Source organism: Rattus rattus, chromosome 5 (genome assembly GCF_011064425.1).
Source record: "Rattus rattus isolate New Zealand chromosome 5, Rrattus_CSIRO_v1, whole genome shotgun sequence".
Taxonomy (NCBI): domain Eukaryota; kingdom Metazoa; phylum Chordata; class Mammalia; order Rodentia; family Muridae; genus Rattus; species Rattus rattus.
Window position 1 is genome coordinate 39,944,987 of NC_046158.1, and position 27,425 is coordinate 39,972,411.

The window sequence follows — 27,425 nt, forward strand, 5'->3', positions numbered from 1 at the left end:
AAAGTACTTTTAGAACTGTATCGTGATTTACAGTGACATGTGCAGAATTTATAATTCACTCTTCTGCTAGCCTCCCTGTTTTTTCCTCTGGGTGTTTTTTTCCTTAGACATGTTTGCCAGTCCTCGGGGTGATTTCAGTAACTGTTCATACATCACTTCTCTCCAGTGTCTGATCAAGGCCTGACTCCCTTTGTCAGGAGTCAGTTCACGGTGGGCCTTTCATCTTACTTTATTCCTCTCGGCCCACGGCCTTCTTTGCCTGCACTCGGCCACTCTAATACCCCCTTATTTGGCAGCAGCCGTCCTCCCCTGAGGTCAGCCTGTTCTGGCTTGGCTGCCAGCTCCTTTGAGGCAGGGGCGACATGGGTCTTGTCTATAAAACAGGTACTTGCAAAGTTCTCTAGGAACGCAAAATTCTGCTGTGTTAGGACTCACAGCCGTCCTTCCTTAGAACTCCCATCTGTTTCTGTGTCCCCTCTTTTCTTGAGCTCCGAGTCCAACGGAAGATGTTAATTGAGCACCCAAGATCAAATACTCACAGCTCCACAATTCCCCTTTAATGGCATCAATGTCTCATGTGGCGGTGCCCTGGAGACCCCTTGGGTTTCATGTTATTTCACTGGGGGTTTTCGGGTGTGGAGGATCTGTGCAGCAACCAGGCACCACATTAGCACACACACTACCTTCCCATTTCAGGGCCCCTCACGCTCCGCTGCCTTGTTCCATGTTCTCCAGAACATCCAAAATCGTTTTCCCAGTTGACCTCTTCCTTCCACCTTGACCTTTATTCTGAAATGACTTCTGTGCCCTTACTCTAGTTCTTAGCTGAAGCGCCTCCATGCCAGCGGTGTTTCCGATAAAGTCTACAAGTCAGTGTTGCTAGCATCCAGGGGCCAATCAGAGGGCAGTGTCTGAGAGTGCTTCTCCACCTCCTGGAAGGAGCGGGCCTGAACCTAGCCTGGCTCTTCTGCACTCACCCGAAGCAGGGGAGTCAAGAGGGCAGAAGGAGAGTAAACTGTTAATATATCCTGGCAAATAATTGGGAAAAATAAAAAAAAATAAGACACAGGAAAATGAAGTTTTTCAAAATTAATATTCTACACCAAAGATTAATATTTTAGTCGTTCTGATCTACACATTGTCTGTCACATTGCCACAGGATAGAAGCAGCTAGAGACAATGCTGACATTAATAAGAGTGGCGATGTCTCAATATAAAGCTTCAATTTCAATGTCATGAATTCCTTTTCTATTGTTCTTGTCCCTTTCACAATATAAAACCATGGATAGCTGTAAATGGTATGAGGACAAATGCCAGCCAGGACGGATTTGAATCATGGATTCTCTTCTGTTAGACCTGGTCCTACACCACTCATTTTTGCCCGATTAGATTCAGTAACCAAATACCACCACTACAACAAACTCTTTGGAGACCAAAGCAGGCAGATCGTTGGAAGTTCAAAGCCAGCTGAGGCCACAAAATAAAACCATGTCTCAAAAAGCCCAAAAGATCTGGAGAATCTGATGAGATCTGTGAAATCTCCTTTGTTAGACAGAGAAAGCTTCTTAACTCAGACACACGCTGGCACCCAGAAACACTCTTCCTCCTTTTAAAAGCGTTCTGATTGCAGCGAGGCAGATGGGAGTAAGAGAACTCGTTCATGCCCCAAGTCGCCTACGGTAGGTAGCTTTATCTATGAAAGCTGTGTTATACCTCAGGCTTGGCCGTCCACACTATAAAGCCACTTCTGTCATTAGAAAACACTGACCAGTGGAATGTGGGAGAGCAGCCAGCAAACTCTTGTGCATGGGTCACATTATGTGACCTGGCCACCATCCCTGGTGTTTCTAGATAAAGGTTAACAAACCTGGGTCTGAGACCTTAGTCACTGTCAGTGACTCAGAACGTACTCTGCACTCCGAGAGGGCTCAGGGGAGGCCTTTCACCAAGGAAGCAGACACTCTGTTTTAAAACGTTTTTATAAACATTCTTTCCTCTAACCACAGCCCTGAGACAACATTAGGCCAGGATGGCACTTCAGAGTCATGAAAAAGATATAAACCAATGGACGGCTTGCCTCAGCTCTTCACTCAAAGGTTTAAGTCCCCACTGTAAGCCAAAGGAACATGCCACCAGCAAGATTACCCACTATCTTTTGTAGGATAACATGCTGACTGAGGAGGGGGCCAATTTCTGAACAAATCCCCTCTCTTACAGTGAGTGGGAAACGATGAGGGATTCTTAAACAGCTAAGCCTCCTTCAGAGCCTGGTCTTTTGTCCTAGGTTGGGCAGAGGGACCCAAACAAGGCTTCAAAGTGTTAGAAATGCATCAGTCACCAGGAGAATCTGGTTGCTTATCATGCGGAAGCAGTGGATTTCAGGATTTATAAGAGTTTATACCAGTTTCCGGAATGCCGGAAACTGCCTACTTCCCATAAGACTCATGACCGCTCTGTGAGGCAGGTACCACTGTCTATCGGATGAGGAAACACAAGTGTAGAGGAGTAACTGTCCCAAAAACGTCCGGATCCAGGATTCAAATCAAGCAGATGGCTTCAGATTCCCCTGTCCCTATGTGCCCCTCCTGAAAATACCTTCCTGTCCCATTGGGAAGTCCTACTTGTTCATCCCACTCTTACGATTCCCTGAGTGTACAACTCCTTTCTCAGTGAAATGTATTTATTCCTTGAGAGTTATGCATAAGCTAGGTTTTACAAAGAAAGTCAGCTAGCTACACTCACAGGACATCCTGCTGTGGCAAATCTTGCAAAGTGACTCCTTGTGCTTGCAAAGAGGAAGGACTTCATAAAAAGGCTTTTAGGTGACATCACTGCCTCTAATTTGTATAAATGTTTCAACTGAACATTAATGATATGTATGCTTTGCTAACTGGAGGGGATAAGGGAGGGGGAAATGCTACCCGGAGCCACTGCAGCCTGGGACTGATTAATTCAATGAGTCACCAGAGGAAGCAGGCGTACTGCCAGTGCCGGCCGTGGGCTCCATGCCACCCTGTGCTCTGATAGGGATGCCAACCCTCCTGGGTCCACTGACAGATTGCTGAGAAGAGGGATGGGTGGTGGGATGCAGGAGGGTTGAAGGAAACAACACTGTGTAGTAGCACGCAAGCCCTAATCTGTCTGCTTTCCTCTGGGTATCACCTGCATGCTGGCTGAGGGGGTGGAGTGCCGTCTACTCTCCTGGCAAGGTGATGAGCCCAGTGTGTGTAGACCAAGGGTCATCGGGTGTTCAGAGAAATGGAAGGAGTCTTTGTCTACTGTGTCTCTTAAGGTCCAGGGTAAATCATCAGCTGGGTGTGATGGGCCCCTGAGGCTGTTCACCAGATGTTAGGAGGGGTCACCCCACTAGACACACCCTCTCCAGTCCAGTAGTTTTAGCCTGCAGAAACCTAGTCAGAGGAAGGAAAGGGGACCTGGTCCACAGGGTGATTTTTGAAAGCTATCCTTGGAGCTGGCTATGGGGATTCATTCCTGTGCCACACACCTACAGGAACACATGGAAAGCCCAACTTCCCTACCCACCTTTCCATTCATCTACCAACCCATCCGTTTGGCCACCTGGCTTCTTCTCTATTACATTATTCCACCGTATCAGACACTGCATCTCAGTCACCCTGCTTTGCACCAGTTATTATAAAATTGTTCCCTCTCTGAAAGATCTTGTCTTGCTTGACCCTGGAAACACAACTGTTAAAGAAAAGTTAGGAATTTCACAAAACCTGTGTTGTATACTGTTTCCTCACAAACATTTTGAGCTCTCGGGTTCCCATTTGGCGTTGTCGGTGAACACCAGCAGTTCAACTAACCTAACTAGTCGCAAGCCTCAATCTGTGAGTGTGGTAGAGAGGCTCATCCTGTTCCCGGTCTAATTCCTAACAGAGGGGCAGACCAGACTCAGCCACTAACAGGACTCCACTTGCTGGCAGCTCTGTGGAAGGAGTGGACACACAGAAAACGAGTGGGGAGACCTGGGAGAGCCAAGGAGGGTAGTGCTGAATTTGTTTGGTAGTTTTCTCAAGGATCTAGTGAGTCACGAGGGAAAGCAGTGAGACACTAAGTATGCCTTGTCAGCAGTGAGACACTCACTAAGTATGCCTTGTCAGGACTGCCTTGGCCCTGGGGGTCTTTTACTCAAAGCATGAAAGTGTTGTCTTGTCAATTGAGAGACTATTTTCCCCTGATAGACCCAGGGTCTCATCGTAGAAAAGCTGCGATCTCAGCAGCACCAACAGAGATCGCAGCTGTACCTTGGAGTCTCCCCTGAATGGAACACTTCCCTGTGGCATTTCCTGAGACAGACATCTCTTTGGTAGCATGTTCTACGTAGAATAGTATCAGCCAATAAGGCAGCCCTCACCAAACCTTTAATTTAAGAAAGTATGGAAAAGCAAAGAAGTAAGGTAACTTAACTCTCGAAGAGCAAACACTAAGTCCTTAAGTCTTGGCTAACTCTTCTGAGCTCATCACTTTCCCAACCGAGCTTTCAACAGTGCTTTCTTGGCAGGGAAGACTCACTTTCATCAGCTGTGAGGTGACTGTGGAAATGATACTGTAGGGTGCTGTGCGGAATGGGTGAGAAACCAAGGGTAGATAAGTAGCCCAGGCCAGAGAAAGTGCTCAACACTAAACCTTACTAGTCAACCACTTTGTTTTAGTAAGTGCAAAATGTCACTCAGTACCTGTAGCTCCTCCCAGCACTTCTAACCCCACCCCCTTTCCCAAACCAATGTAGCTAGGGCAGGAGTATGTATCTCTAGGGGTGCAACACTGAGCTTTACACTCTCCTTTCCCCCAGTTTCTAGGTCAGGAGATCTCTTGGTTCTCAGCTCTTGTTGTATTGGTCCACAACTCCTTCTTAGGTCCTCTCTACTTTTTTTTAGGAACCTACGAAAAACAGCAGGGGCAAGACTGAGGCTTGCCCAACACAAGCAGCAGTCGTCTACCTACTCTAGAAGTGTGCCACAGTATTATGTCGCATTGAAATAAAGACTTTCAGACTGTTTAAAAAAGTTTGGTAAACACTTTTGAAGTCTACGGTAGTCCTAGTCGGGACTGTTTTCTGGGCTGCACGCCTCCACAGACAGGTGCTGGCTACAGTTTGAGAGGTCCCAGCAGATACATCCAAGTCTTTCCCTGGGCAGCCTTTCCGGTGCGCTGTGGGTCAAACCTCAATGCTTTCCTTCCATCTTCCCTGCTCCACGCCACCGGTTCGGTGCACATTCCGCAGGAAGCTTTCTTGGATCCCTCCGGGCATAGAAAACCCATCACACTGCCAACTTAGAATGCCTCCAACCGGATGTGGCCACTTCATTCTCCTAGCCACTGACATGCAAGTTTGGAATCTCTCCCCTGATTAGAAATGCCAGAGGCGTCCAGCCCCAACCTCTTTAACACATCTTAATTTTGTAAATTATGGTTTTTAAATCAGTGTTAACTTAAGAGTCTTCTGGGTTGAAACAACAGGCTTTAGAGCCTTTGGGTATAGCTTTATATCTTGGGGGAAAAAACTAATGGACAAATTGATGGATTTAAATTTCTTACTGATTAAGATTCCTTGCCCGAATAAAGGTATTGTTACAGTTACTTCCAACCAAACTAGTAGATTTCAGCATAGTACATAATTGGCACCAAGTTCGACAGTGTCAACGGAGAGGCACAGGATGCTTACTGTGGTGCCATCTCTGGTTCCTCTCTGGGGGCACCAGCTGTAGTCACAGAGAAAGTTTCTCATAGCCCCCTTTCTACCCACAGAGCCTGACTGAACAGGCCCACTCAAGGTTGAGGTCTTTTCCTTAACCTCTGGACCTCATTCTCATATCTGTACAAAAGACGAGTCGTAATAGCTGTTGGGAAGAGAGCTACTTAGGATAACTTAAGTAGTGAGGGAGATCATGTGTTAAGGCCCATGTCTGGCACACAGTGAACGCTCAACACATGGTAGCTGCTCAGGTTTTTACAGGAAAAATGACTCGGTCTTACAGTGCTTGCACCGCAGGATTACAGAATCTGAGAGTATTTAAGCAAGTGACATCTTGAGAGTTAACCGACTATTGGGGTTCCCAAATGTGACCCACAGTGTCTCTGATTTCTCTGAATCTGTGGGGAAGAATTATAGCTCATCCAACATGAGGGTATTCAGTTCTTTTTTTTAAAAAAAATCGTTTTTAAACCACTGTTGAGATCTAAAGCTAGTCCCAGATTTGGGAACTTTTCTCAAGAGGCACCCAGGAGCTTTGCCATAACACTGTACTGGCTACAGACTAATAGGTCATAGCAGGGACCACCAACTGTGGTAGACACGTCATGCTGTAGGCGGCATGTTGCCATGTCCAGAGAAACCTGCATGATCCTCAGCATGTACTACCACCGCTCTCCCTCCCTGGAGTCCGTTTCTCCCTGTGGTGACTCCAAGATTCCAGAACATTCCGTCTCTAGAACTCTGGATTTTCTCTGCCTGTAGAAGCCCCCCAAGACATCCCGTGGAGAGATTCCACTCAGCTTTGTATGTTCTCACTGGAACCCCCTGCCCCAGCCCCCATCACCTTGTCCTGTGGTTTTCTTTACATCAGACCGAGGTGTGTTTCCCCATCTGGTTATTGTCTGTTTCCTCCAGTGATGCCTGGCTGCCCTATTCACTGTGCGTGCCCACCATGAGAACTGGGCCAACAGGAAGTTCCCAGACAAAAGAATGAATCAATGATACAAGATGATGCTATGATTGCTGCTGCCATCTGTGTCTGAAATGTTCTACCTGGGGAGCAGGAAACGGTCTATACCCAAGCACTCAGGTGGGGCGCCTTACCCGGTTATCACAGATGCAGGAGCGGTGATTTGCATGGGAATCGTAGTAGTAGTTGAGCTGAGAGAGTCTGTATTTACAATAAAGAACTTTACAGTTGGATTCACAGCTCCTGCCTAGGGGGAAAAAAACCACAGAATTGATAATGATTCTTTTAAAATAAAACAGCCTCATCATTACATAAATTTAAACTTCATTAAAATATCTGAATTATGGCTATAGAATTACAACAATTGGACACTGTCAAACAATCTAATAGAAATAAAATGAACACAAAGGAAATCCTTCATGTGTTCAGGTAAAAAAAAATATTCGGGTGTGAGTGCATGTGTGCATGTGTGCATGTGTGCATGTGTGTGTTTATCAAACATGAAGGTCCAAACACTCACAGTTGAAATCATGATGTATGCTTTGCTCATGATCTGTGTGCTTTGTGCCAGGGAGGACAAATGTCTTTTTACAAAAGCAATTCTGTCATTTGCCAATATATCCTGATTCTATAGTAGAGAAGTTTTTGGTAGCTCCACTGAGAATATCACTTGTAGCATCAAAGGCTTGGTCCATTGTGAAAAGAAGCCTGAGGCCAGAGCCAATTGTGCTGATGAAGTGGGTGCCGCCTTCACTTACAGTCTAGGTTAACCGTGGTGGGGCTCAACGGTCAATATTATAACAGAAGTCTCTAAGCCCTTTAAAAATGTACACATGGGTCTTCCATTGACAGATTAGTCAGAAATAATATGATTTTTAGAGACTGATTTATGGAGCTCCCCCCCCCCACTCAGTTCCACTCATCAAAAAATAACATTCTCTGAAAACACATCTCCATATTTAATTTAGGATCTTTTTTCCTTTTAACTTCCTCTCCCTTCCTAAAATGGCAGATCTTCATAAGGCAAATTAAGTGAGTTGGTAAAAATAAAAACTCCTTTTTTTTCCAAATCATTTACGGCAGAAATACGTTGTTAGCTTTTCCTGTAGACGACGAAGACGCTGTGGCCGTTTTTGTTATGGTGCTGAAGAATTCCTGGCTCCCTCCTAAAGCCCTCTCCTGGCTTAAACTGCTTGACAAGGATCCTTGATTTTAATACACACAGCGTGGATAGCAGGGAACAATCTTGAAACCCAGGATGCGACACGACTATCTCACATGTAGGACGTGCAAAACTCACGTCAGTGCCAAACCTGTAACAGAGCCACTGAAACTCGTCATGCACTGTATCCTGTTAATTAGTAATACAATCTGATATATAACCAGGCTTTTCAACTTCAATTCGGGCTCATTCCAACTTCCACAAATGAGATGAGCTCCTGATTCAATTACAGCCCTCCCTTTCCCTTCATTCAAGCATTTCCTACCCCTCCCCTACCTCTTTCAAAACCATTTTCACCATCCTTTTCTGCCTGTCATTTCTTAGAGTTTTTGGAGAAATTACAAAACCTTAAATCACACTCTTTCCTGGGATAATAAAAATACTTTAAAATTGCCCAGATGCTGTTGACTTCAGCAAGAGAAATCACAGAAAGCTGTTGAAGAGAGACTGACAATATTTTCATTAGCAGGAAGGGATTAAATGCAACCATTCTCTCCACTCATCAAATCGCAGAGCCATGATCTGAGCGGGGAGCACAGACCTTTGGGTACGGAATCCACACTGTCTTGGGGTACTGCAGTGACTCATCAGAGTAGAAGGAGTATTCAATGAGAGGCACTCCGGTGTCATTAAACTGGGCATAAGCTAGAAAAGTGCCGTTTGGAGACCACCACAGCGCGGAGTAGGCGCCGAAGATTTCCTCTGAAAAAGGACATAAATTGTTCTGTTACAAGAGAGCTGATAAATTGGCTTTGGCATTCAAAATATTGTTCTCATTAGCTTTAGTAATTATAGTAGAGTTCAACTAATGAACCGTTTCACATTTGCTGGGATTCCAAAAATCGAAGTAATACAAATGAACAAAAATAACGTCTTCGAGGATATATCTAGATTGTAAAAAAAAAAAAAAAAGTCACCCATTGGACCATTTTAGAATATTGCAGCATGCGACATTGGATATATGCTCTCTATTTTTTTTCTTTATCTTATAATCCTCTAAATTTATGCCTCAAAACATACCAAAAGTAAAATTCACGCAGGAGGCTGATTTTCCTTTCTAATTTTCAAACAGTCAACATGCCAGCAGCACACTCACTCCCTGACTGGGCTGAGTTTTCACTGAGTCCATGAGGTACTGGTGGGTGGTGCCTAGCTCTAGGCTAGCAAACCAATATGGTGCCCAAAGTTTACTATCCTGGCACAAAGAAGGTGTGGAAAGGATGCATGTCGAGTGGAGAGAACTCCACAGACCCCTACAGAGAAACATTTCTTTTGCCCAGCCTAGAAACTGAGAGTTCCTTGCCTTAACCCCCTCCCCTGATACATAGAGAAAGAGAAAGAAAGGTAGACTCAATGGAGAGAAAGGCGTGGCTTTCAAGTCTATTGAAGGACTGCTTTTCAAGCTCGGGCAGAAGCAGTTCCTTGCTATGATTACCAGGGGACCTGTCCATAGGACATTTGATCTCAGGCTTCTAAAATACTCAGATCTGCCTTGTCAACAGGGATGGGGGTGGGAGGCTTAAGATCCAGATTACGGAGGTGTGGATCTGGACTCCCTCCAGAGACTCATGTAGTTAAAGGATTGGCCTCCAGCCTGTGGTAGGACTAGGAAGTGGTGATGAGTAAAGATTTGGATCCTCCTGAAAGAAACTTGGGTCTCTGGGATGGAGATCATGAAAGGGTATTGGGACCTCAGGCCCTTTCTCTTTGCTTCCTTACATCTGTGAGATAAAAACTCCTCTACAGCATGCCCTTCCAAGTGGCCCTGGGCTGCAAGGGACAAAGCAATATGAACAAATGGACAAGTAAGCCAGAACTGTGTCTTTGAAACCATGAGTTAAAATAAATCTTTCCTCCTTTAAAATGTTTCTTGTGCACTTTTCTTTTGCAATGATAGAAACCTAGTGAAACTCGACCTGCATTTCCTTTGATGCTGTCGGCCTAAGAACCAAAGCATAGACTCTAGAATCTCAGGCTTGGGAAATTACATTTGCCAGTCAGTTTTGGATCACTAAAGGCTCTTTGCTCATGGCTGAAAAAATGCATTTACTTTTGCTTTAAATTATATGTATGTGGGAACGTATTCACATGAGTGAAGGTGACCGTGTTGGAGCCTGCTAGAACAAAAGTTCAAAACAGTTATGAGGTAGCTGGTGTGGATGCTGGGAATAGAATTCTTTGCAAAAGTCACAAAAGAGACCCGGGCCATCTCTCCAGCTCTCTTAAAATACATTTTCGATAACAACAATAATGGTTGCAGAATAATAGCGGTAGTAAAATGTAACAATTATTTGTATGAGTCTCCACCATTTGAAGAGTGTCGTGCGCCAGGAATTGGTGATGGTTGACACTTATTTTGCCAGGCATAATATATGACCCATTTTACAGGTGAACTGAACAGAAAAAAGAATGTAAAGAAATCATCTTAAATCACATGGTTAATAATTAGTAGACTCAAGAATTAACCTGTCAGTTTGGCGAGTGTGCTTGGCATCTAACATTAGAGGCTCACACTTGCCTCTTTTTCAGCAGTTTCATTTCAGAACACCTATCCCTTGGTAGGGCAGCCTGCTTTGGCTACTTCAAACCTAAATTGTGAAGTTATAATTATGTCACAGAAATTTATAAATCATATCCAATTTGGTCTGGAATCTATGCACAGACCATTTTACAGAGAGGAAAACTGAAGTAAATTAAATGAAACCTTTTAGAATGGAACTAGAACTCAGGCCTTCGTGCACTAACCCAAAACTTTCCACGCAGAAGTTCCTCATATGCTGAGTTCAGATCTCATTTCTTAGAATTTTGACCCGTTGAGTCTTGTCTAAAATCCACTTGCAAGGCTGAATGTATGCATGCATGTATGTATGTATATGCATACATATATACGATATATTATATCATGTCCATATGATATATCATATCACTACATATATGTGATATATCATATCACATATATATGATATACCATGTCACGTACGTATGATATATATAATATTTCATGTCACATACATATGATGTATTATATATTTATCTCTATAAATGAGATAAGGGTTTTTGTTTTTAAAATTAGTTTCAAACACTGATAAGGGTATAGTTGGGGCCATGTTTCCATTAGTACCTATTTGTTATGTAGAGCAAATCTCTTCTAACACTGTTGCTATCTCTCTCTGGGCACTGAGCCCCATCTGTAGGGGAACACCCTTTGAAAGCTGTGACAGTATTTTCTTGCACCGTAACTCAGATGTGAACATAACAAATGAAATACCTCCAGTCACAGCTATGCAGAGGAGATGGCCTGAGCTGGTTAAATTCTTACTGTAGCAACACCCAGCTGTTTCCAGGAAGAGCGATGGGTCAGGGAGGAGGCTGTTTCCACTCTATCTTGAAGGCCCTGGAAGAGCCTCAGTGTTGGGCTTCCCAGCACTTAAAGAACTTGTCATTTCATTGCTGGTGTTAATCAAACACATGGAAATGGAAACTCATCTTTCTCTTGACATTATCTCTGCTGGTTGTAATGTGTTACTGTTAAGTTAACTTGACTCTCCTAAGAATCAAAATTTAAGCAGAAAGCTAAGAAATAACAAGATGCAGTAAGGATGAGTCTGTCAAACAAATATGAGGCACCCTTATGAATTATTTGGAACAGCCTCAAAAATGCCTTTTATCTTGGCAACCAACACATGGAAAATGCTTTCCTAATAGTTCCCAAATCTCTTTATCCTAAAAGCCAGAATATTCCTTTTGAAGGTTTTGAGTATTGTTTTCTACTTATTTTTACTAAACTTGCTTAATCATCTTTGTTTTTCTTCTTTAAATAGGAAATCACAGTCCCTCCCAGGTTAGTTCAAATGAACACATAATCTTTCTAAAACAAGCGATGATTTCTTTCCTACTACTTGGCAACTGCAGACAATGTTTATCTCTCTCTCTTTTTAATATTGTGGAAGATGTCACTTTCCTTGGAAACTTCTGGTTAGGTAGGTCTCTTTGGAGAAACGCCTGATGTTAATCTGGATGCCCTGGTAAAGGTAGAAGAGTGACACAGAACGGCCCTTTGTGGTAGGAAACCAAAGCCGAGCAGGGGACTGTGTGGCAATGGGGGCAGAAGCCGCCCCAGGAATAGGTAAGGGTTCTGAGTCACTGTGAGGTCTGAAAGGGATCTCACGAAATGTTTACGTACACAACTAATTTTGGGTCTTACTGATTGCCCCAGTTTTTAGCACAGCAATGTTGAAGTATTCTTAAAAGCTATAGACTTTCTGGTTAAAGGTTTAGTCTTTACCTTCATAAACCCAGTCGTTTATTCCGTTAAATATTACATTTTCTTTTCCTGTTGATGTGATCCTATGACTAGGCAAATGTGGTTCAATTTTAACATAAATATCATTCTTCCAGACATATGCCTAAAAAGATAAAACAAAAAAAACATTGATATCAGTAATCACATTACAATATGTTTTATAGTGGGATCTTAAAATACTATGCAAAGAGGAAGATAACCGCAGAGCATCTAAGTAAGACCCTCATTTTAAAATGACAGGTACACAGGCAATTGTCTCGAAATAATAAAACGTTTTTAGTATGTTGAAACAAGAAGGCTTGCAGCTGTGAATGGTGTGTGTGTGTGTGTCTGTTTGTGTGTGTGTCTGTGTGTGTGTGTGTGTGTGTGTGTGTGTGTGTGTGTGTGTGTGTGTGTGTGTGTGTGACAACCTAGCCCATAGACCATCGACACAGGATCATGTAGGCTTGTGTTTCTTGTCTGGGACATTAGTAGAGGAATGTAGTGCACCTGCAGAAGAACATTCCATCTTGTCATTTAAATTCTTTTGCGCGCCTAACACTCTTTTAGCACCATAAACAGGAGATACATCTTCAGTGATTTTGAAGAGAGACTCAAAAATATTCAAGCAGAGCAGACAAGGAGAACTTAAGAGTTTAATAAGCATTTTCCCCCAGTGAATAAGCAACAATATAATCAATACTTTTAATATTCGATTGTATATTATATTTAATATTCTATTTTAACATTAATTATTGTTTGGAGTAGTACTACCCCTATATTACTAACATAATGGGTGAAAGGGCTTTCAAAAAATCTGTACTTTATATTAGGGTCAGAATCATCTGCCTATGAAAGACTCCAGCCAACCTTCATTCTGACAGCAGGAGAAATGTACTAACCAATTTATGACCTTCTTGTGACCATGTGATCCACTGTGTATTATTTGGAATCTTCTCTTCTGTGATCAGCTGTCTTTAGAAAAGATAAGAGGACACATTTCCAAAATAATAATTCTGTGTGGGCTATCCTCTAAAATTACATTTGAAAAATCCAGTAGTCTTGATGGGGAAGTCACTGACCTTTTACTCAAGTCATAAATACTGTATGAAGCCGTGTAGGAGTGTCTCCATTGCTGCAAAAGAACACAGACACCTCAGCCTTCTTGGGATTCCCACAGGCTGGCCATGTGCTCAGGACGACAGGCATGACAACAGATCACTGCATGAGTATCAAATTTCAACACATAGTATCACTTCCTAAATTCTTAGAATTTTAGAAGTGAAAATATCTTTGAAATCATCTATTAAAAGGTTACAAAGGATACAAAAGGTTCTCTTTCGTATCACCCCCTTCAAGAACCTTTTTCAAAGGATCACTGTGGGCCCAAGTGTAAGCTTTGATATTGAGTGATATTGTTGTTAGCGTAGCACAGCAAAGGTGCCTGTTTAGAAAAAAAAAACCTTCAAATTTTCACCTTTTACCCACATAGCTTCTAAAATATTTAGAATATTTCTTAGTTTGTCAGTGGTAGTGATGATGAGGAATACTTAATATAAATATCTAGTGTTAGAATTTTTAAAGCTATTTGAAAATACATTTACAAATTAATAAAGCTATTTGAAAATACATTTACAAATTAGTGTATATGTCTTCAATATTAAGCAAACAAGCAGTTGAAAATGAGAAAGGAGACAATAAAGTAAAGACCATTATAAAGTAAAAGCATAGAGTGGTAAAATTAATGATCAAATGTTGGTTCTATAAGACACTTAAAACTGCTACATACTTAACATATCAGAGAAATAAGAAATCACTATCCCAAACAAAAAGCGAGACACCACAACAGACCTTACAGTCATTAAAAGATTGAGACTGTTATGAACGTTTTTTTCAACAAATCATAAAGCATAAAAATAATCAAACTGTCTTAAAATAGTCCTACAGCTAATAAACACGTGGAATCTATGAGTAAAAGTGAAGGTAATTACATATCAAATGACTTGACCAGCAAATCCCTTAGCATTTCAAACCAGCAGACAAATGACTACAACAGCTTTGCTCAGAGCTGTCCAAACATGGAAGCAGGTGGGCCATCCTTCAATAACAGGTGAATGGATTATCAGATTGTGATAGAGGATATGATAGGATACTATTCAGAGTTTATAAAACTTAACTATCAAACAGTCAGAAAGGCTACATACTGAAATAACTACATGGCTTCCTGGGAAGGGCAAAACTGTGGACACAGTGGTGATTGGCTGCAGGGAGGGAGGACTAGACAGAGCACAGGGGACTCCTCATAGTAGGCACTCTCATCTCCAAGGCTCCTCAATGTACATGAGTGGCCCCAGCACAAAACGGTAGATTTGAGTTAATAACGTGTCAGTGTTTGCTCCTGCATTGTCACAGATGCACCATCCTCAATGTAGAATGTTTATAGAGAAGACCCAGGAAAGGAAAACGAGGGAGTTTATAGGAACCTTTCGCCTACTTCCAGCAAACTAATGCTGCTCTAAAACATAGCATCTACCAGTTTTGAAATTCATTAGAGCTATGACTTAGAAGGAGGAGTTCTGTGGTATCGCATTCCATTTCAATAGAGTAAGCGGTAACTGGAAAGGATCCCTATGTATTTTCATAGCATCATATGATTTAATAGAGAACACAGAGAGAAATATGCTAGATGTTAGGGAACCAGGTTAAGAAACAGGGAGGGGCTATGTGGTGTGTGTGAGCATACTCTCGCAGTTGTGAAAAACCGCTTCTATATGTGTATGTGAATAAAATTAAAGATGCCTTTGAAGTTCCTGGGGTGCATATTTGTATTCTCTAATGGTTGCACGGGTAAGAAAGCAAATCGTATTACTAGCTAGCTAGCCGGAATTTAGTACAAACAATGCTGTACTGTTTCAGAAACCAAACTAGAACAAAATTCAAGCTTGGTCACTAAGGAGGAAATTGGCTGCCTGGCAGAGAAGCTGAGATCAGTCAGGGCTCCTAACGTTACCTACTTATCATTTCTCAGCCTCCTACACCCTCATGTCAACAAGTATTTATTAAAATTCCCATTTCTCGTATGTCATACATTCCTTTTCTGGATCCTGGATTACTGAACACACCCCATGGTTGCTTCTTGGAAACCTCAAACATAATATTTTCCCAAAGCCAAAAGGTGTGGTAAAATCTAGAAATGTTAAGAAAGACTGAGATCATCTTGGTAGCATGACAAAACCCTCATAAGGTATGAAATAAAATAGGTTTATCAATCTATAGTCTATAAACGCTGGTGCCCCCACCTGCTTCCACTGAAGGTCTCCTAACTAAACAGAGCACAAGGGAACAGGCACTGCGACACAGAAATCACAGTAGAATATACCAAGAGCTATGACAGAAGCAGGCAAGGAAAGCATGCAGTCCTACATTACTCTAGAGTTCGAGAGAAACCTGTGGTAAAGAAGATTCCAGAGCCGAGCTCTTAGTAGGTGATTGCATGGAGAATGGGAGAGAAAGTGCTGTAAAACAAAAGCTGAAATGCAAAGACAAGAAAGGCCATGATTAAAGCTCTGGCGTCTCCCACCCTAGAAACAAGAGTCTCCTCCACTCCATAAGGTCAGAGAAGCTGCTTCCTAACCTCAGTTTTATTTTTTGAGGAAAACCGGATAACAAAAGCCACAAGGGCAGGTGTGTGAGGCTGCATGTGAAGTCCTTCCAAGACCATTAAACATGATCAGCATGGGACAGAGAACACTGTCTCCAGAGAGTGTGGCAGGGAGCAGGGATACTAGGAGAGCATCCACGCAGATGGCGGGACGCCCCATCATTCACTCCCTCGTGTCTTCAGTCACTCCTTAGTCTTTATTTACAACTTAGAAATAGTGTTTGCAGATGTGATGGAGCAGGAGATAAGGACACTGGAAGAAGATGCAATAAAATTAAATTTTTCTTTTCTTTTGAAGGTGTTAATGCTATTACCCTCAAATTAGTTATATTAGTTCCTATATATCTCAGAAGGAAGATATATAGGAAGGAAGATATATATATATATATATATATATATATATATATATATATACAGAGAGAGAGACAGAGACAGAGACAGAGACAGAGACAGAGAGAGGATACAATCCTTTGTTGGCAGCTACCTAGCCATTTTGTGTTCTGCAACAAAGTGTGCACACATCTCTGTAGTCCAGTTCTAGGGGCTAGAAATACAGTAGAGACTAGAACAGAAGGAAACTCGCCAGAAATACTCAGGGAATAAATAAGCAAAGAAATATCAAAACAGCATAAATGTTAGGAAGAAAATAAAAGAAGGTGATATGACGGAGGTGCAAAGGTTGTAGGATGGCCAGGATGATGGGGGGCCATTATTAAAAGGAGCCAAGCCGAGCCAAGCCAAGCCAAGCCAGGAAAGAAGGGAAAGACAGAAGGCGCTGGGGAAGAAGTCTCCAGCAGAGAGAGAGAGAGAGAGAGAAGAGAGAGAGAGAGAGAGAGAGAGAGAGAGAGAGAGAGAGAGAGAGCTAGTGCTGTGGCTCTGGACGGGTGTGTGGTGAGGAATGCTTGAGAAAACCAAAGAGCCATGTGACTCTGAAGTGGGGAAGGGAGGGGAAGTGTTCCTCAAACACAATGAGTGTGGGACAGGACGCTCACGGACTGAGATCCTCTCACAAAGCCTCTGAAATGCCATGAGACGCTGCCGCCTCATTCCGTGTAAGAGACGCCACTGAAGGGTATGGTTTACCATAGGTGCAACTTAACCTGGATTAGATTGTGAAGGAAACATATTGACTGCTCCCTGGAGTGGACAGAAGGGTCTAGAAGGCACATGAGATCAATGGTGACGACGGACCTCCCTAGTGCTGATGTCTACAGCCAGCCAGGGAGCTGCATCTAACACTGCACCACACCACACCTGTCAATCCAGACCGAACAGTGAAGCGACCTGGTTCTCTCCTCCTGCTTCTGCTTTACCCTCATGTGTGATTACCTTTTAACATTCACAGCTGTCGTCCGCCAGTTTGCAGCCCCAGTTGCTTGCTAGAATGACTTTACACCAACAGAAAATTCTGATAGCAAGTTAATCCCAGAAACTCGAATTGATTGGTGGCAAGACTAAAGCTGGGCACCAGGACTTTAAGGCTTTCCTCACTTAAATTTGTTTTGGGGATCAAAATAAGAAGCTCTGAGTTAGGTACACAAGGGCAATAACTGAGAAGAGATGTGTAAAAGTGACGCCGATATCTAATTTGCTTAGAGTTAATGGGTTTAGTAGAACGTGGAATTAAAGCCCACGTGGTGGATCCAAGGTAAACACTACGATGGGGCGGCACCATTCCGAGGTGGCAAAGGGAGGAGGAAGTGTTTGGCTTGGCCACAGTCCAGCTGGGTTGGCCTATAGATAAGGTCACTCAACACTATTTACTCCAAGAGAAAAATAATCAAGAGTAGGAATCACCATCTTTGTATTCTGTTTTCAATATAGAGCATCTCTAGAAGGTTTTGGTCCTTCCAACCCACTTTAAAATTCTCTATATGGATGGGATGGATCCCAAGGTGGGGTGGTCTCTGGATCCATGCCATCCACAGACACCAGACTCCAACACTATTGCCGATGCCAAGATGTACTTGCAGATAGAAGCCTGGTATGGTTGCTCTCCACATCTCTGCTCTAAGACAGATACAGACACCTACATCCAACCATTGGACTGAGCCTGCCACCCTAATGGAAGAGTTAGGGGAAAGACTGAAGGAGCTGAAGAGGATTGAAACCCCATGGGAAGAACACCTAACCGGACCACCCAGAGCTTCCAGGGACTAAACCACCAAGCAGGGTATACATGGGTTAGTCCATGGCTCCCATGCATATGTAGCAGTGGACAGCCTTATCTGGCATCAGTGGGAGGGGAGACGCTTGGTACTGTGGAGGCTTGATGCTCCAGAGAAGGGGGATGCTAAAGGGATGAGGTGGGAGTAGGTGAGTGGGTTGGGGAACACCCTCTTAGAGGTGAAGGTGGGGATGTGATGGGGAATCATGGAAGGGAGACCAGGAAGGGGAACAAAATTTGAAATATAAATAAATAAAATAATTAATAAAATGTCTGTATAGTTGACAGCTGTTATCAAATCAAAAGAAAAAAAGCTCAGCTACAGTGCCTGGCACCTTTGAAGATGTATAATTTGATCATAACTTTTTAAAATGTCTGAGAACTCTATGTCCCACAGGTGACTGGGTGACACTGAATGGTCTTAGTAGAACTTTTGTGACTAGAGCTAAGCTCCACTCAAGACTGGACTGAATAAAGCTGAGATGTATTCTTGGGCTTTGTCCAGATGCTCCTCTGGAAGATGAGGATGATAACATCTTAGAAGCAAGTACTTATTGAAGGTCGTAAAGGTCACACCGCATAGGCTGAGAAGAGGGAGACACAGGCTAGATCCGGTGTCCACAAATCAGACACAAAGTTACTTTAAGATTATATCACAAACTCCTAGGATAAATTTTATTAGGCTATATCATTAGTATTTCTAATGTATTAATTATGCCTTTTAGTACTTGAAATCATTCGAATGTATTTCTTTGGACATACACAGTAAATTTGTCACGTATAAAAGGGGACATATATTTGATGTAGACTGAATGAGTTTTTCTCTCAGTGGCATTACTAGATAAGATCCTTAAATATGCATATACTTGAAGTCAGAAAATAACATATTCGCCGGATTTTAACACAAGAAAGCATTTTCTTTACCTTCACATAATTGTATTCTAAGAGAATGAACAGTCTGTCGGGTGACACTGAATAATCACTTATAGAATCTCCAAAGATCTCCTGTTGTGGAAGAAAGAAAATGGCATGGTTCAAACGGTTCTTGGTCATTCGCAGGGTAGAGGGAACCCTACACGTATGGAATGTGCCTTCGGGATGCCCAGTCACAAAGAGACAGCACAGTTTCCCACACAAATGACAGTGGTATGAGGTGGGCAACCATGACTGTTAGACAGTCAGAGAGAGAAGGACCAGCTGAAGAGGCATGGCTCCCGGTCAGAGAGAGAACTCTGCCCACAGGAGGGGGAGCATGGGCAGAGAGCCAGTATTGGAGAGAATGTGCATATTTGGAATGTTTGGGGGTTGCCTGTAGCCCTAATACAGCATGGTGGACCGTGGGAGGACATTACATCCCAAAACCAGGTCATGAACTACGAACTAAGGGTTGTTTGTTTCTTTGTTTTGCTCATGAAGGTGAAATTACTATGTCTATTTTAATTATTTTTCCCAAGATCCCCTGTTGATTTGTGCCTGAGACCAGAAGGAAAAGAGGGGGCGTTGTATCAGCCAGGTCTCCAGAATAGAAACAGAGACGCGGAATGGAAATCTGTGAGACAACTGACAGGAAGAGGAGGAGATCAGTAGAAGCCTGCATAGCTAATTACAAGGGAAGTGAAAGAAGTTTCCAGCTTCAGCGACTTGGAGAACGTAGGGGTCATTTCCAAGATTGGGAATTGAGCCAGAAAAATATGACGGCTTGAGGCTCTGGGGCACTGAAGAGGAAAAGAATCAAGTTTCGTTTGGGGCGCTGAGCGTTATTGCAAAGGCCCACAGGAACTGTGGGAGAGCTAGCAGGCTCTTGGAAAGTGAAGCTGGGATCTTGAGAGATTAGTGTTAATGCAAGTATGAGAATCAAGGAAGTGAAGGGCAAACATCAGAGCCATGGATGTGCATGTGGTTTACCTACGGAGAGCACCCAGAGTGCGGGGAGGGGCCGGGGAAGGAAGACAAAGCCGGAGGAACACTCACATTCAAGCGCACAGCTAGAGGGGGAATCATCGAAGGAGACTGAAAGGTAGCCAAGGCAGGAAGCATTTCAAGAAGGAGAGAAAGACCCACTGGCCACCGGCGGCAGAGTCCAACAGGATGAGAAATGAGTCCTCATGATTGGAAAAGAAATGAAAACAGTCCCCGGAGTCCCATACGTGACCTAAGTGTGTGACTAAACATACAAAGGTACTGTTCTCCAAGAAAATGGAGCTGTTCCCGTGTTCAGCATTGAATAGCAAGATATTGTTTTCTTGCTTGTAGAGGTATTCAGAATCTAAAGAGAGAAAAACGGCCAGATCAGTATGACAAGTTGCTATCAAACGCGCCCAGAAGCTAATTTTCTTTAAAAATGAAGTTCGCTCAGGGCACACAAAGATACCGTGTGCCAACCGAAGCAAAGAACATGGTACCAAACCCGTCTATATGCCATCGCCAATGCCAAACTACCAATTCACATTTAACTCTTTACAGTATATAGCAAAGAAACACTTGAGCTTCTTCCGGTCTCCTCTTTTACACTCCCCACCCATTCCCAAGACAGGGTTTCTCTGTGTGTCCTGGAACTCAGAGATCTGCCTACCTCTGCCTCCTAGTGCTGGGGTTAAAGGTGTGTACCACCACCACTGGGCCCCTTTTTACACTTCGTAGCAAGAACAAATCTTGCACAGAATTTTTGCTTTCGTTTTTGTTGTTTTTATAAAAAGAATTGCACCTTCTCATTGACCAAGGCCCTTGGCACTTCAAGCTCTCTAGAATGAACGCAAACGTAATATTCCCATCCCGGGAGGCCCAAGCCTTACCTGAAACCCACCGCAAGGAGTAGGACTTGACCCGAAAGGTATTCTTTAAATAGTCAGCTAGTGTGTAAGTTCTGCGGCTATCAGCGGCCGCTTCATCTGTTGATAGGAAAATGAAAAGAGGAAAGTATTCAGTAAGATCGAGCAGCTCAGTTTTGGATAAAATAATATGCCGGTTCACAAGGTGTTAAAATAAGCCCACAGAATGCAAAATATGCCTTGAAAGACTTTAGATTAGTCAGTGGGGGAAGAATTCCTTTAAGTATAAATCAAGCACGTGTCTAATGTTATAGAAGCAAGTTTCACTGAGAATATCTAGTCAGCAATGCTAACCGCAGAAATGTAATGACTGCATTTTCTAGCAGCCATAGTTGAAGACAAAGATAATTTAATTATATGGCATATTGTATTTAGCACAACATGTAAAAATATTATCATTTCAGCATGTAACCAATATTTAAATGCTATTAACGAGGCTTTCCATAATCGTTTTTGTACTAATTCTTTAAAATCTGGTACCTAGGTTTGACTTACAGCACATTTTATTTTAACTGTGTTCGTTTCAATAAGTACACAAGGCCAGTATCTGCTGGAGGAGACGGTGCAGGGCCAGACCATCTTTTGCTGAGGCCTTCAGGACATCCTAAGTCCTGTTTTTCTCTAGAGTCCTTTGGCATATTCAAAACTTGGTTTCTATCACTATTCTTCCTTGTACTCAGTGGAATCGGTGGCTCTCTATATTCTGCTAATAGGGACCCAAATTCAAATCATTTTTAAAAACAATTTTCCCTCCAGAGTCATGGTGGCATATGTCTTCAATCCCAGAACTCTGGATTCAGAGGCATGCAGATCTCTGAGTTCAAGGCCAGCCTGGTCTACAGAGTGACAGCCAGGGCTACATAGAGAAAGTCTATCTTGACAAAAGACAACGAGTACAACAACAAAAACATGTTTGTTTGGTTCTTTTTACAGCGTGTTTGTGTATGTGTTTGTGTGTGTGTGTGCGTGTATGTGTATGTGTGTGTTCGTGTATGTGTGTGTGTTTGCTTGAGAAAAGCCACACACATGCCATTGAATGCAGGTGGAAGTAAGAGTACACCTTGGCAGGAATTACTCCTCTTCTTCTATGCCTTCCTCTACACTGCATCTGTAACCTAACTCAGGTCTTCTGGCTTGGTAGTAAGCACCTTTACCCACTGAACCATCTTGCGGGTCTCTGGAATCTTTTTTTCATGATATTCTTTTATTTCCTTCCACTTCCATGTAAGTGGCCCCATTGGTACTTGTTTTCTAGGTGTTGTGACTTCAAGTTCTCAATTGCGCTCCCTCCCCCCTACCACCAACAAAATGCCTTTCAGCCTGGTGATCTTGTCCTCAAAAGCTCCCTGCATTTCTTCGTTATTCCCGGGAGCATTAGAAGGTCTTTGCGTGGCACTAGCAGGCCTCTGCTGTTGGATACAACATTCTCTTCTCAGCTCATGCCTCCAGTTGCTGACTCAGCCTGCCCTGTGATCTGTGAGTGAACACCGGCACCTTCTCTGCCTGTCCCACCTCTGCTCCTCATCCTCCTGTTTCCCTCTAAAGGCCTCACCTGCTTTTGTTCTGTCTCTCAACTGTTTCATGATGGCTTCCATTCTGCCCTCTCTGATTTGTTCCTCATATCATTTGTGTTGAGAGTGCTTTTATTCCTTAACAGTTTTATATATGAATACAAGGTACCCACCCCTCTCAATTCCTACTCTTCCCTACGAGCCCTTATTCCAAGGTCACGTCTTTTGTTTTGTGAGCCATTGAATTTTACAAGGGCCAAGTAAGTGAGCATGAATATGAAACTCTCTACTGGAGGCTGGTGGGTAAACCAGTGGATACACGGCTCAACAGAATGATGCCTCTCCCTCAGAATCCATCAGTAGCCAGGATGGGTAGGGCCACATGAGTTCCTTTCTCATCCACGAACTGACTGTTGACAGGTCCGGTCTTGTGTAGACAGCTCCAGCTACGGTGAGTTCAAGCTTGAAATAGCTGTGTCATTGATTATGCAACCTGCCTCCCTATCTTCAGGCTCTTTGCAATCTTTCCTAGGCCTTCAAAGGGACAGCATGTTGTGTTTAAGGCAAAAATTCCTTATCAGCATTGTGAGCTGGCAGAAGTTCCTGAATTCGCCACCGTGGCACAGTTCATTGTTACCAGGGTGGGGTGGGGTGGGGTGGGGTGGTGTAACTAAATTCTATCTGATTCAAGACCCCGTCCACAGGAGGGAATTCATGTCCGATACTGTAAACTGGTAAAATCCCACTGGGTAACAGACTACTGTTGTTTAGTTAAACTGACGTGATGGAAAGGTGCCCTCTGAATACTTGTTCTTATACACATGGCACAAATCCTGCTCTTAGCCCGAACAACGGAAACACCCTTGTGAAAACTGAACCATAGCAGTGAGGGCAGCCTCTATGTTCACTGTGCAGGCTTCTCAGTCAGGCCACGTGCTTTTTAAACAGGTGGGGGGTGGGGTTGTACTTTTGTTTTTATTTTGCTTCAACTCTGGCACAGCTCAGTGAGGTAGTAGGAGGACACACACACACACACACACACACACACACACACACACACACGAGAGACATAAACACAGATGTAGAAGTTTTATTACTTGAGGTAAGATTTCATCAGAAGTATTACACACAAAGTTTCCCCGGCCCCAGAGACTAATCAGGAAAAGCCTAACGTCTTTCTCCACATTCTCAAACGTTCTCACGTGCGTGGAAACATTTAACCACACCACCAGCCACATCACAAGCATGTCAGTAAAGGCCGCACTTCCCTGTCACTTTTTTCAAAGCCCATGGGAAAGTAATTATCTTAACAGAAATTGTCCTTTCGAGCGAAGTTTTTAACAGTAATCTCTTTTGAACTAACTGGATACTATCTGTTTATTCAACCTTCTGCTTCCATAGATAAAATTGTTACATTTTCTTTGTTAGATCTACAGACTTTGTTTAAATCAAATGTGTTAGACAGGTTGAAGAGATACGAGAAGCCCACTTGATTTTTCAGTTCAACATTGTGCGTGTCCCTGTAAGTTGTTAAGATAATGATGTTTATGAGCAGAAAGACAGCAAATGGACAGACAAAATCCACTCTTGAGTTTCATTCAGACAAGAAGTTAAGTACTGTGCTACTGGAAGTATTTTGAAATTCCTACAGCGGGGAGAAACGACACAACTAGATTTGTTCACCAATGCTATCAATTGTGTCTGTCCAGCCATTTTGCCCCACCTCAAATAGTTAAGGAAGTTTTATTTGTTAAATACTACCGAGCACATAAATTATGCTATCAAGAGCTAGTCTTCTAGTAACAGCACAGAACACACCCGCAAATTTATAGAAATTGAAATATACTATCGATATTCATTTTTCTCTTCTGGCATAGAGTTGGTGTGTACCCATAAAAGGGAAGAAATGTGTTTCTGTAAATGCACACATGGATAGATAACGAAAGAGACACCACCAGAGAACATATACCATTGGCTCTTGGTTTTGTAAGAAGGGAAACGGATGAATACACGTAATAGGTCACACGGCTCTATTTTACTTAAATAATATTGTATGGTCATTTGTTTGCCCAGGTTTTCCCATTTAAAATTCTAATAATTTTAATGAATAATTAATTTAATTAATAATCGAGTCCAAATCCCCTTGAGATTACTTGGTATCCAGTGGTTTATTAATTCCTTCATGCTGCCTTCCCCACTAAATGCACACCTCTAGCACCCCTCGGGCACTGCTCAGTCTGTTCCCTCGTCAGCACATAGCTTTTCTAAGTCCCTCATGTGTGCCTCACTCCAACTCCCTTCAGCTCATGATATTCCTGGTGGGTCTACACGCAGATCAAGGAAGACGGCTCACTGCTCCTGTACACCTGCAGGGCCTACACAGGCCTTGCCTTGTGCTGCATTCATCTAGGTGCTCAGCAAGTTGAATGCAAACCACTTTCTACACGTTCACAAACAGCCCCAGAGCCTGGCCCCACTCGAGCAAGTAGAACAACACCCTATTGCCATTTGATAAGCAGGACACATTGGAAGACAGTCTGGAAACATCCAGATAAGCGAGTTCTGTGAGATTCGAGTGCCAAGTCCAGGTTTTGACCTTTATCAGCCTCCCAGTTTGCTGCCAAGGTACACCCGTCAAACTCTCACAGGACACGCTCATCCACGTTTGTTTCTCCTTTCTTGTCTTCTTGCTCTCTGACAGGGCACTGCTGCAGCAACAGATGCAGGTCCTTGGCTGCTCCTATAGTTTCCGTGGTTCGACCTGGGACACGCCATTCATTTGACTTATTGGTTCAGAGCACTGTGGCAGCCAAAGAAAGCACTTGATCAGCTGGTACCCATCAGCTCGGAAACAAATGCAATCTCTTGAGTTAAGAATCTCAGGGGAATCATTAGTCGTGTTCTGCCTTATTTCCTTGGCTTAAAGAAATAGGATGGGCTGCGTGAAAAATCAATTTTTCAGTCATAAACATCAGGAGAGCAGCACCCAAAACAGTTCAGCCAATTAATAAACTCTCACCAAAGGCTATGGTATAATGAATCCTAGCTTCGAGATCAGAATTACTTAGAGATCAATCGTAATCCCAGGATGATAAAATCCAGATAAGAGAGACTACAGTCTTTCAGAGTAGTCTTGATTTTGACAAGTGTCACCGAGTGGGTAAAGTATATTTCTATTAAAAAAATACACTCATTCATCATTACTTTTTTTTAACTCTTAAATGCCGATTTGTAACATTTCTACTTTCCAAAGATAAACTGCTTTGGAAATTAAATAGCCAATGAAATACTTATAAAACGAAATGTGTTCCTTAAGGCTCACAAATGTATGAAGTTGTTTTTAAAAACAGGCAAAAGAGGTATCTGGTTATAGTTTGTGGGAGCCATATGGCAACCAGTCAACATTCCACACTAATTTTTTGTTTCTACAATGAGTACAAAGAAATAAAGCAGGTGTTACTTCAGAATTCACTCTTGCAAAATAGCAGCCTTAACAGACAAAGGAAAAAAAAAATATTCAACGAGAAGGAAGGAGCAATTAACGGACAGGCTTCATGGCCCCTGAGGCTGGACCACACAGCCACCTCCTATCTCTGCTGAATCAGCAAACACAAGAAGGGAGTAGCAGGTGTCTTTGGAAGCCAAGGACCTAGTTGGGAGCATAAACTTGTCTACTGCATTTGGCTTTGGGGAGCTGCTGAGTTCTTGCTATGGTTCAGATCTAACCCATTCCAGTAGCTTTAAAAGGTGCAGGCTTGGAGAGAGGTGACTAAGTCCTGGAGGTTCTATTCTCAGGAATGAGTTAGCACCTTATGAAATGGGTATGAGAAAGGAGTGTCCCGCACAATGGACCACCATGTGAGGATGCTGATGGTAGAACATGTCATCAGGGAAGCGGTCTCTTGTGCAATGCTGAGCCAGCTGGCTCCTTGACCTTGGCTTTCCCGGGTTCTAGAGCTACGAGAAATAACTTTCTGTCCCTTAGATATTTTGTCATAGCAGCATAAAAATGGCCAGTACAGAGATTGGTACCAGACAAGTGAAGAGTTGTTAAGCAACATTGGAAGTAGGTAATGGATAGAACCTAGACCTGTTTTAAAGCAACTGTCAAATGTGTTCCACACCATTTCTGTGAATACAACACTACAGACAATGTTAGTGAGCAGGTCGGAGGAGTAGGACTTCAGAGAAAGGTCCAGTCTTCTTTGACATTTCTCTAAGTATCCTATTGAGAATGGTGGGAGAACAATGGATGTCACAGACCCCTCTCCTAAGGTCTTAGAAATGACAACCATCTTTTTGAAAACTGGAGGAAAGGCCGTCCTCTCTTAGAATGGCAAAGGACTTTGTGTGTCTATGCTCTAAGGCTTTCTGCAAAGCAAAATATGGGAGCTGTGATCTTAATTTGGTGTAAGAGATTTCTAAACAAACTTATCTCAGTATTCTGTTGGTTCTCTTGATTGCCTATAATATAAAGTAAGAATAAAGACATGAACTATGGACAGGGTTGATGATCAAAGGGCAAACAGAACTTAAATACTTGGAAAAATTTCAAGTCATAAAGATAGAATGGCATATTTGGAAATAATGCCAAGGGTACGTGTTAGCATTCCTTCTAGGCTTCACCCAACATTTTCCTAGCAGCAGTCAGGTAGGTCTGGCTTGCTATAAAAGGGAGAGTTTGTGCCTGTCTTCTTCACTCATTCTGGTCCTTTTCTCTCTCGCTGAGCCCTTTCTCCCAATTTCTCCTCTTCTTTCCTTTCTCTTCTCTTCTCTTCTCTTCTCTTCTATTCTCTTCTCTTCTCTTCTCTTCTCTTCTCTTCTCTTCTCTTCTCTCCCTCTTCTCTCCTGCTCCTCCCTCCTCCCTCTCCTCTCCTTCTTCTCTTCTCCTCTCCTCTTCTCTCCTGCTCCTCCCCTCCCCCCTCCCTCCCTCCCTCCCTCTCTCCTCCCTCTCTTCTCTCCCCTCTCTCTCTCTCCTGTCCTCTCTCTCTCTCTCTCTCTCTCTCTCTCCCCTTCCATCCCCCTTTTTGCTGTCTCTACTCCCTTCTCAATCCCTGTTCCCATG

At 43.0% G+C, this 27,425-nt stretch overlaps 1 protein-coding gene across 1 annotated transcript in view; it reads right to left on the reverse strand.

The window, feature by feature from the left end:
- The window catches only part of Dpp4 (dipeptidyl peptidase 4), an 82,034-nt gene that overhangs the window by 35,605 nt on the left and 19,004 nt on the right, over window positions 1–27,425 (reverse strand). The window contains exons 3-10 of the mRNA XM_032903386.1: window positions 20,814–20,909; window positions 20,196–20,287; window positions 18,946–19,026; window positions 13,276–13,328; window positions 13,096–13,168; window positions 12,197–12,317; window positions 8,453–8,613; window positions 6,824–6,936 (exon numbers count right to left, since the gene is read on the reverse strand). Coding sequence (XP_032759277.1) covers window positions 6,824–6,936; window positions 8,453–8,613; window positions 12,197–12,317; window positions 13,096–13,168; window positions 13,276–13,328; window positions 18,946–19,026; window positions 20,196–20,287; window positions 20,814–20,909 — 790 coding nt within the window. The remainder of the gene's footprint in view (window positions 1–6,823; window positions 6,937–8,452; window positions 8,614–12,196; window positions 12,318–13,095; window positions 13,169–13,275; window positions 13,329–18,945; window positions 19,027–20,195; window positions 20,288–20,813; window positions 20,910–27,425) is intronic.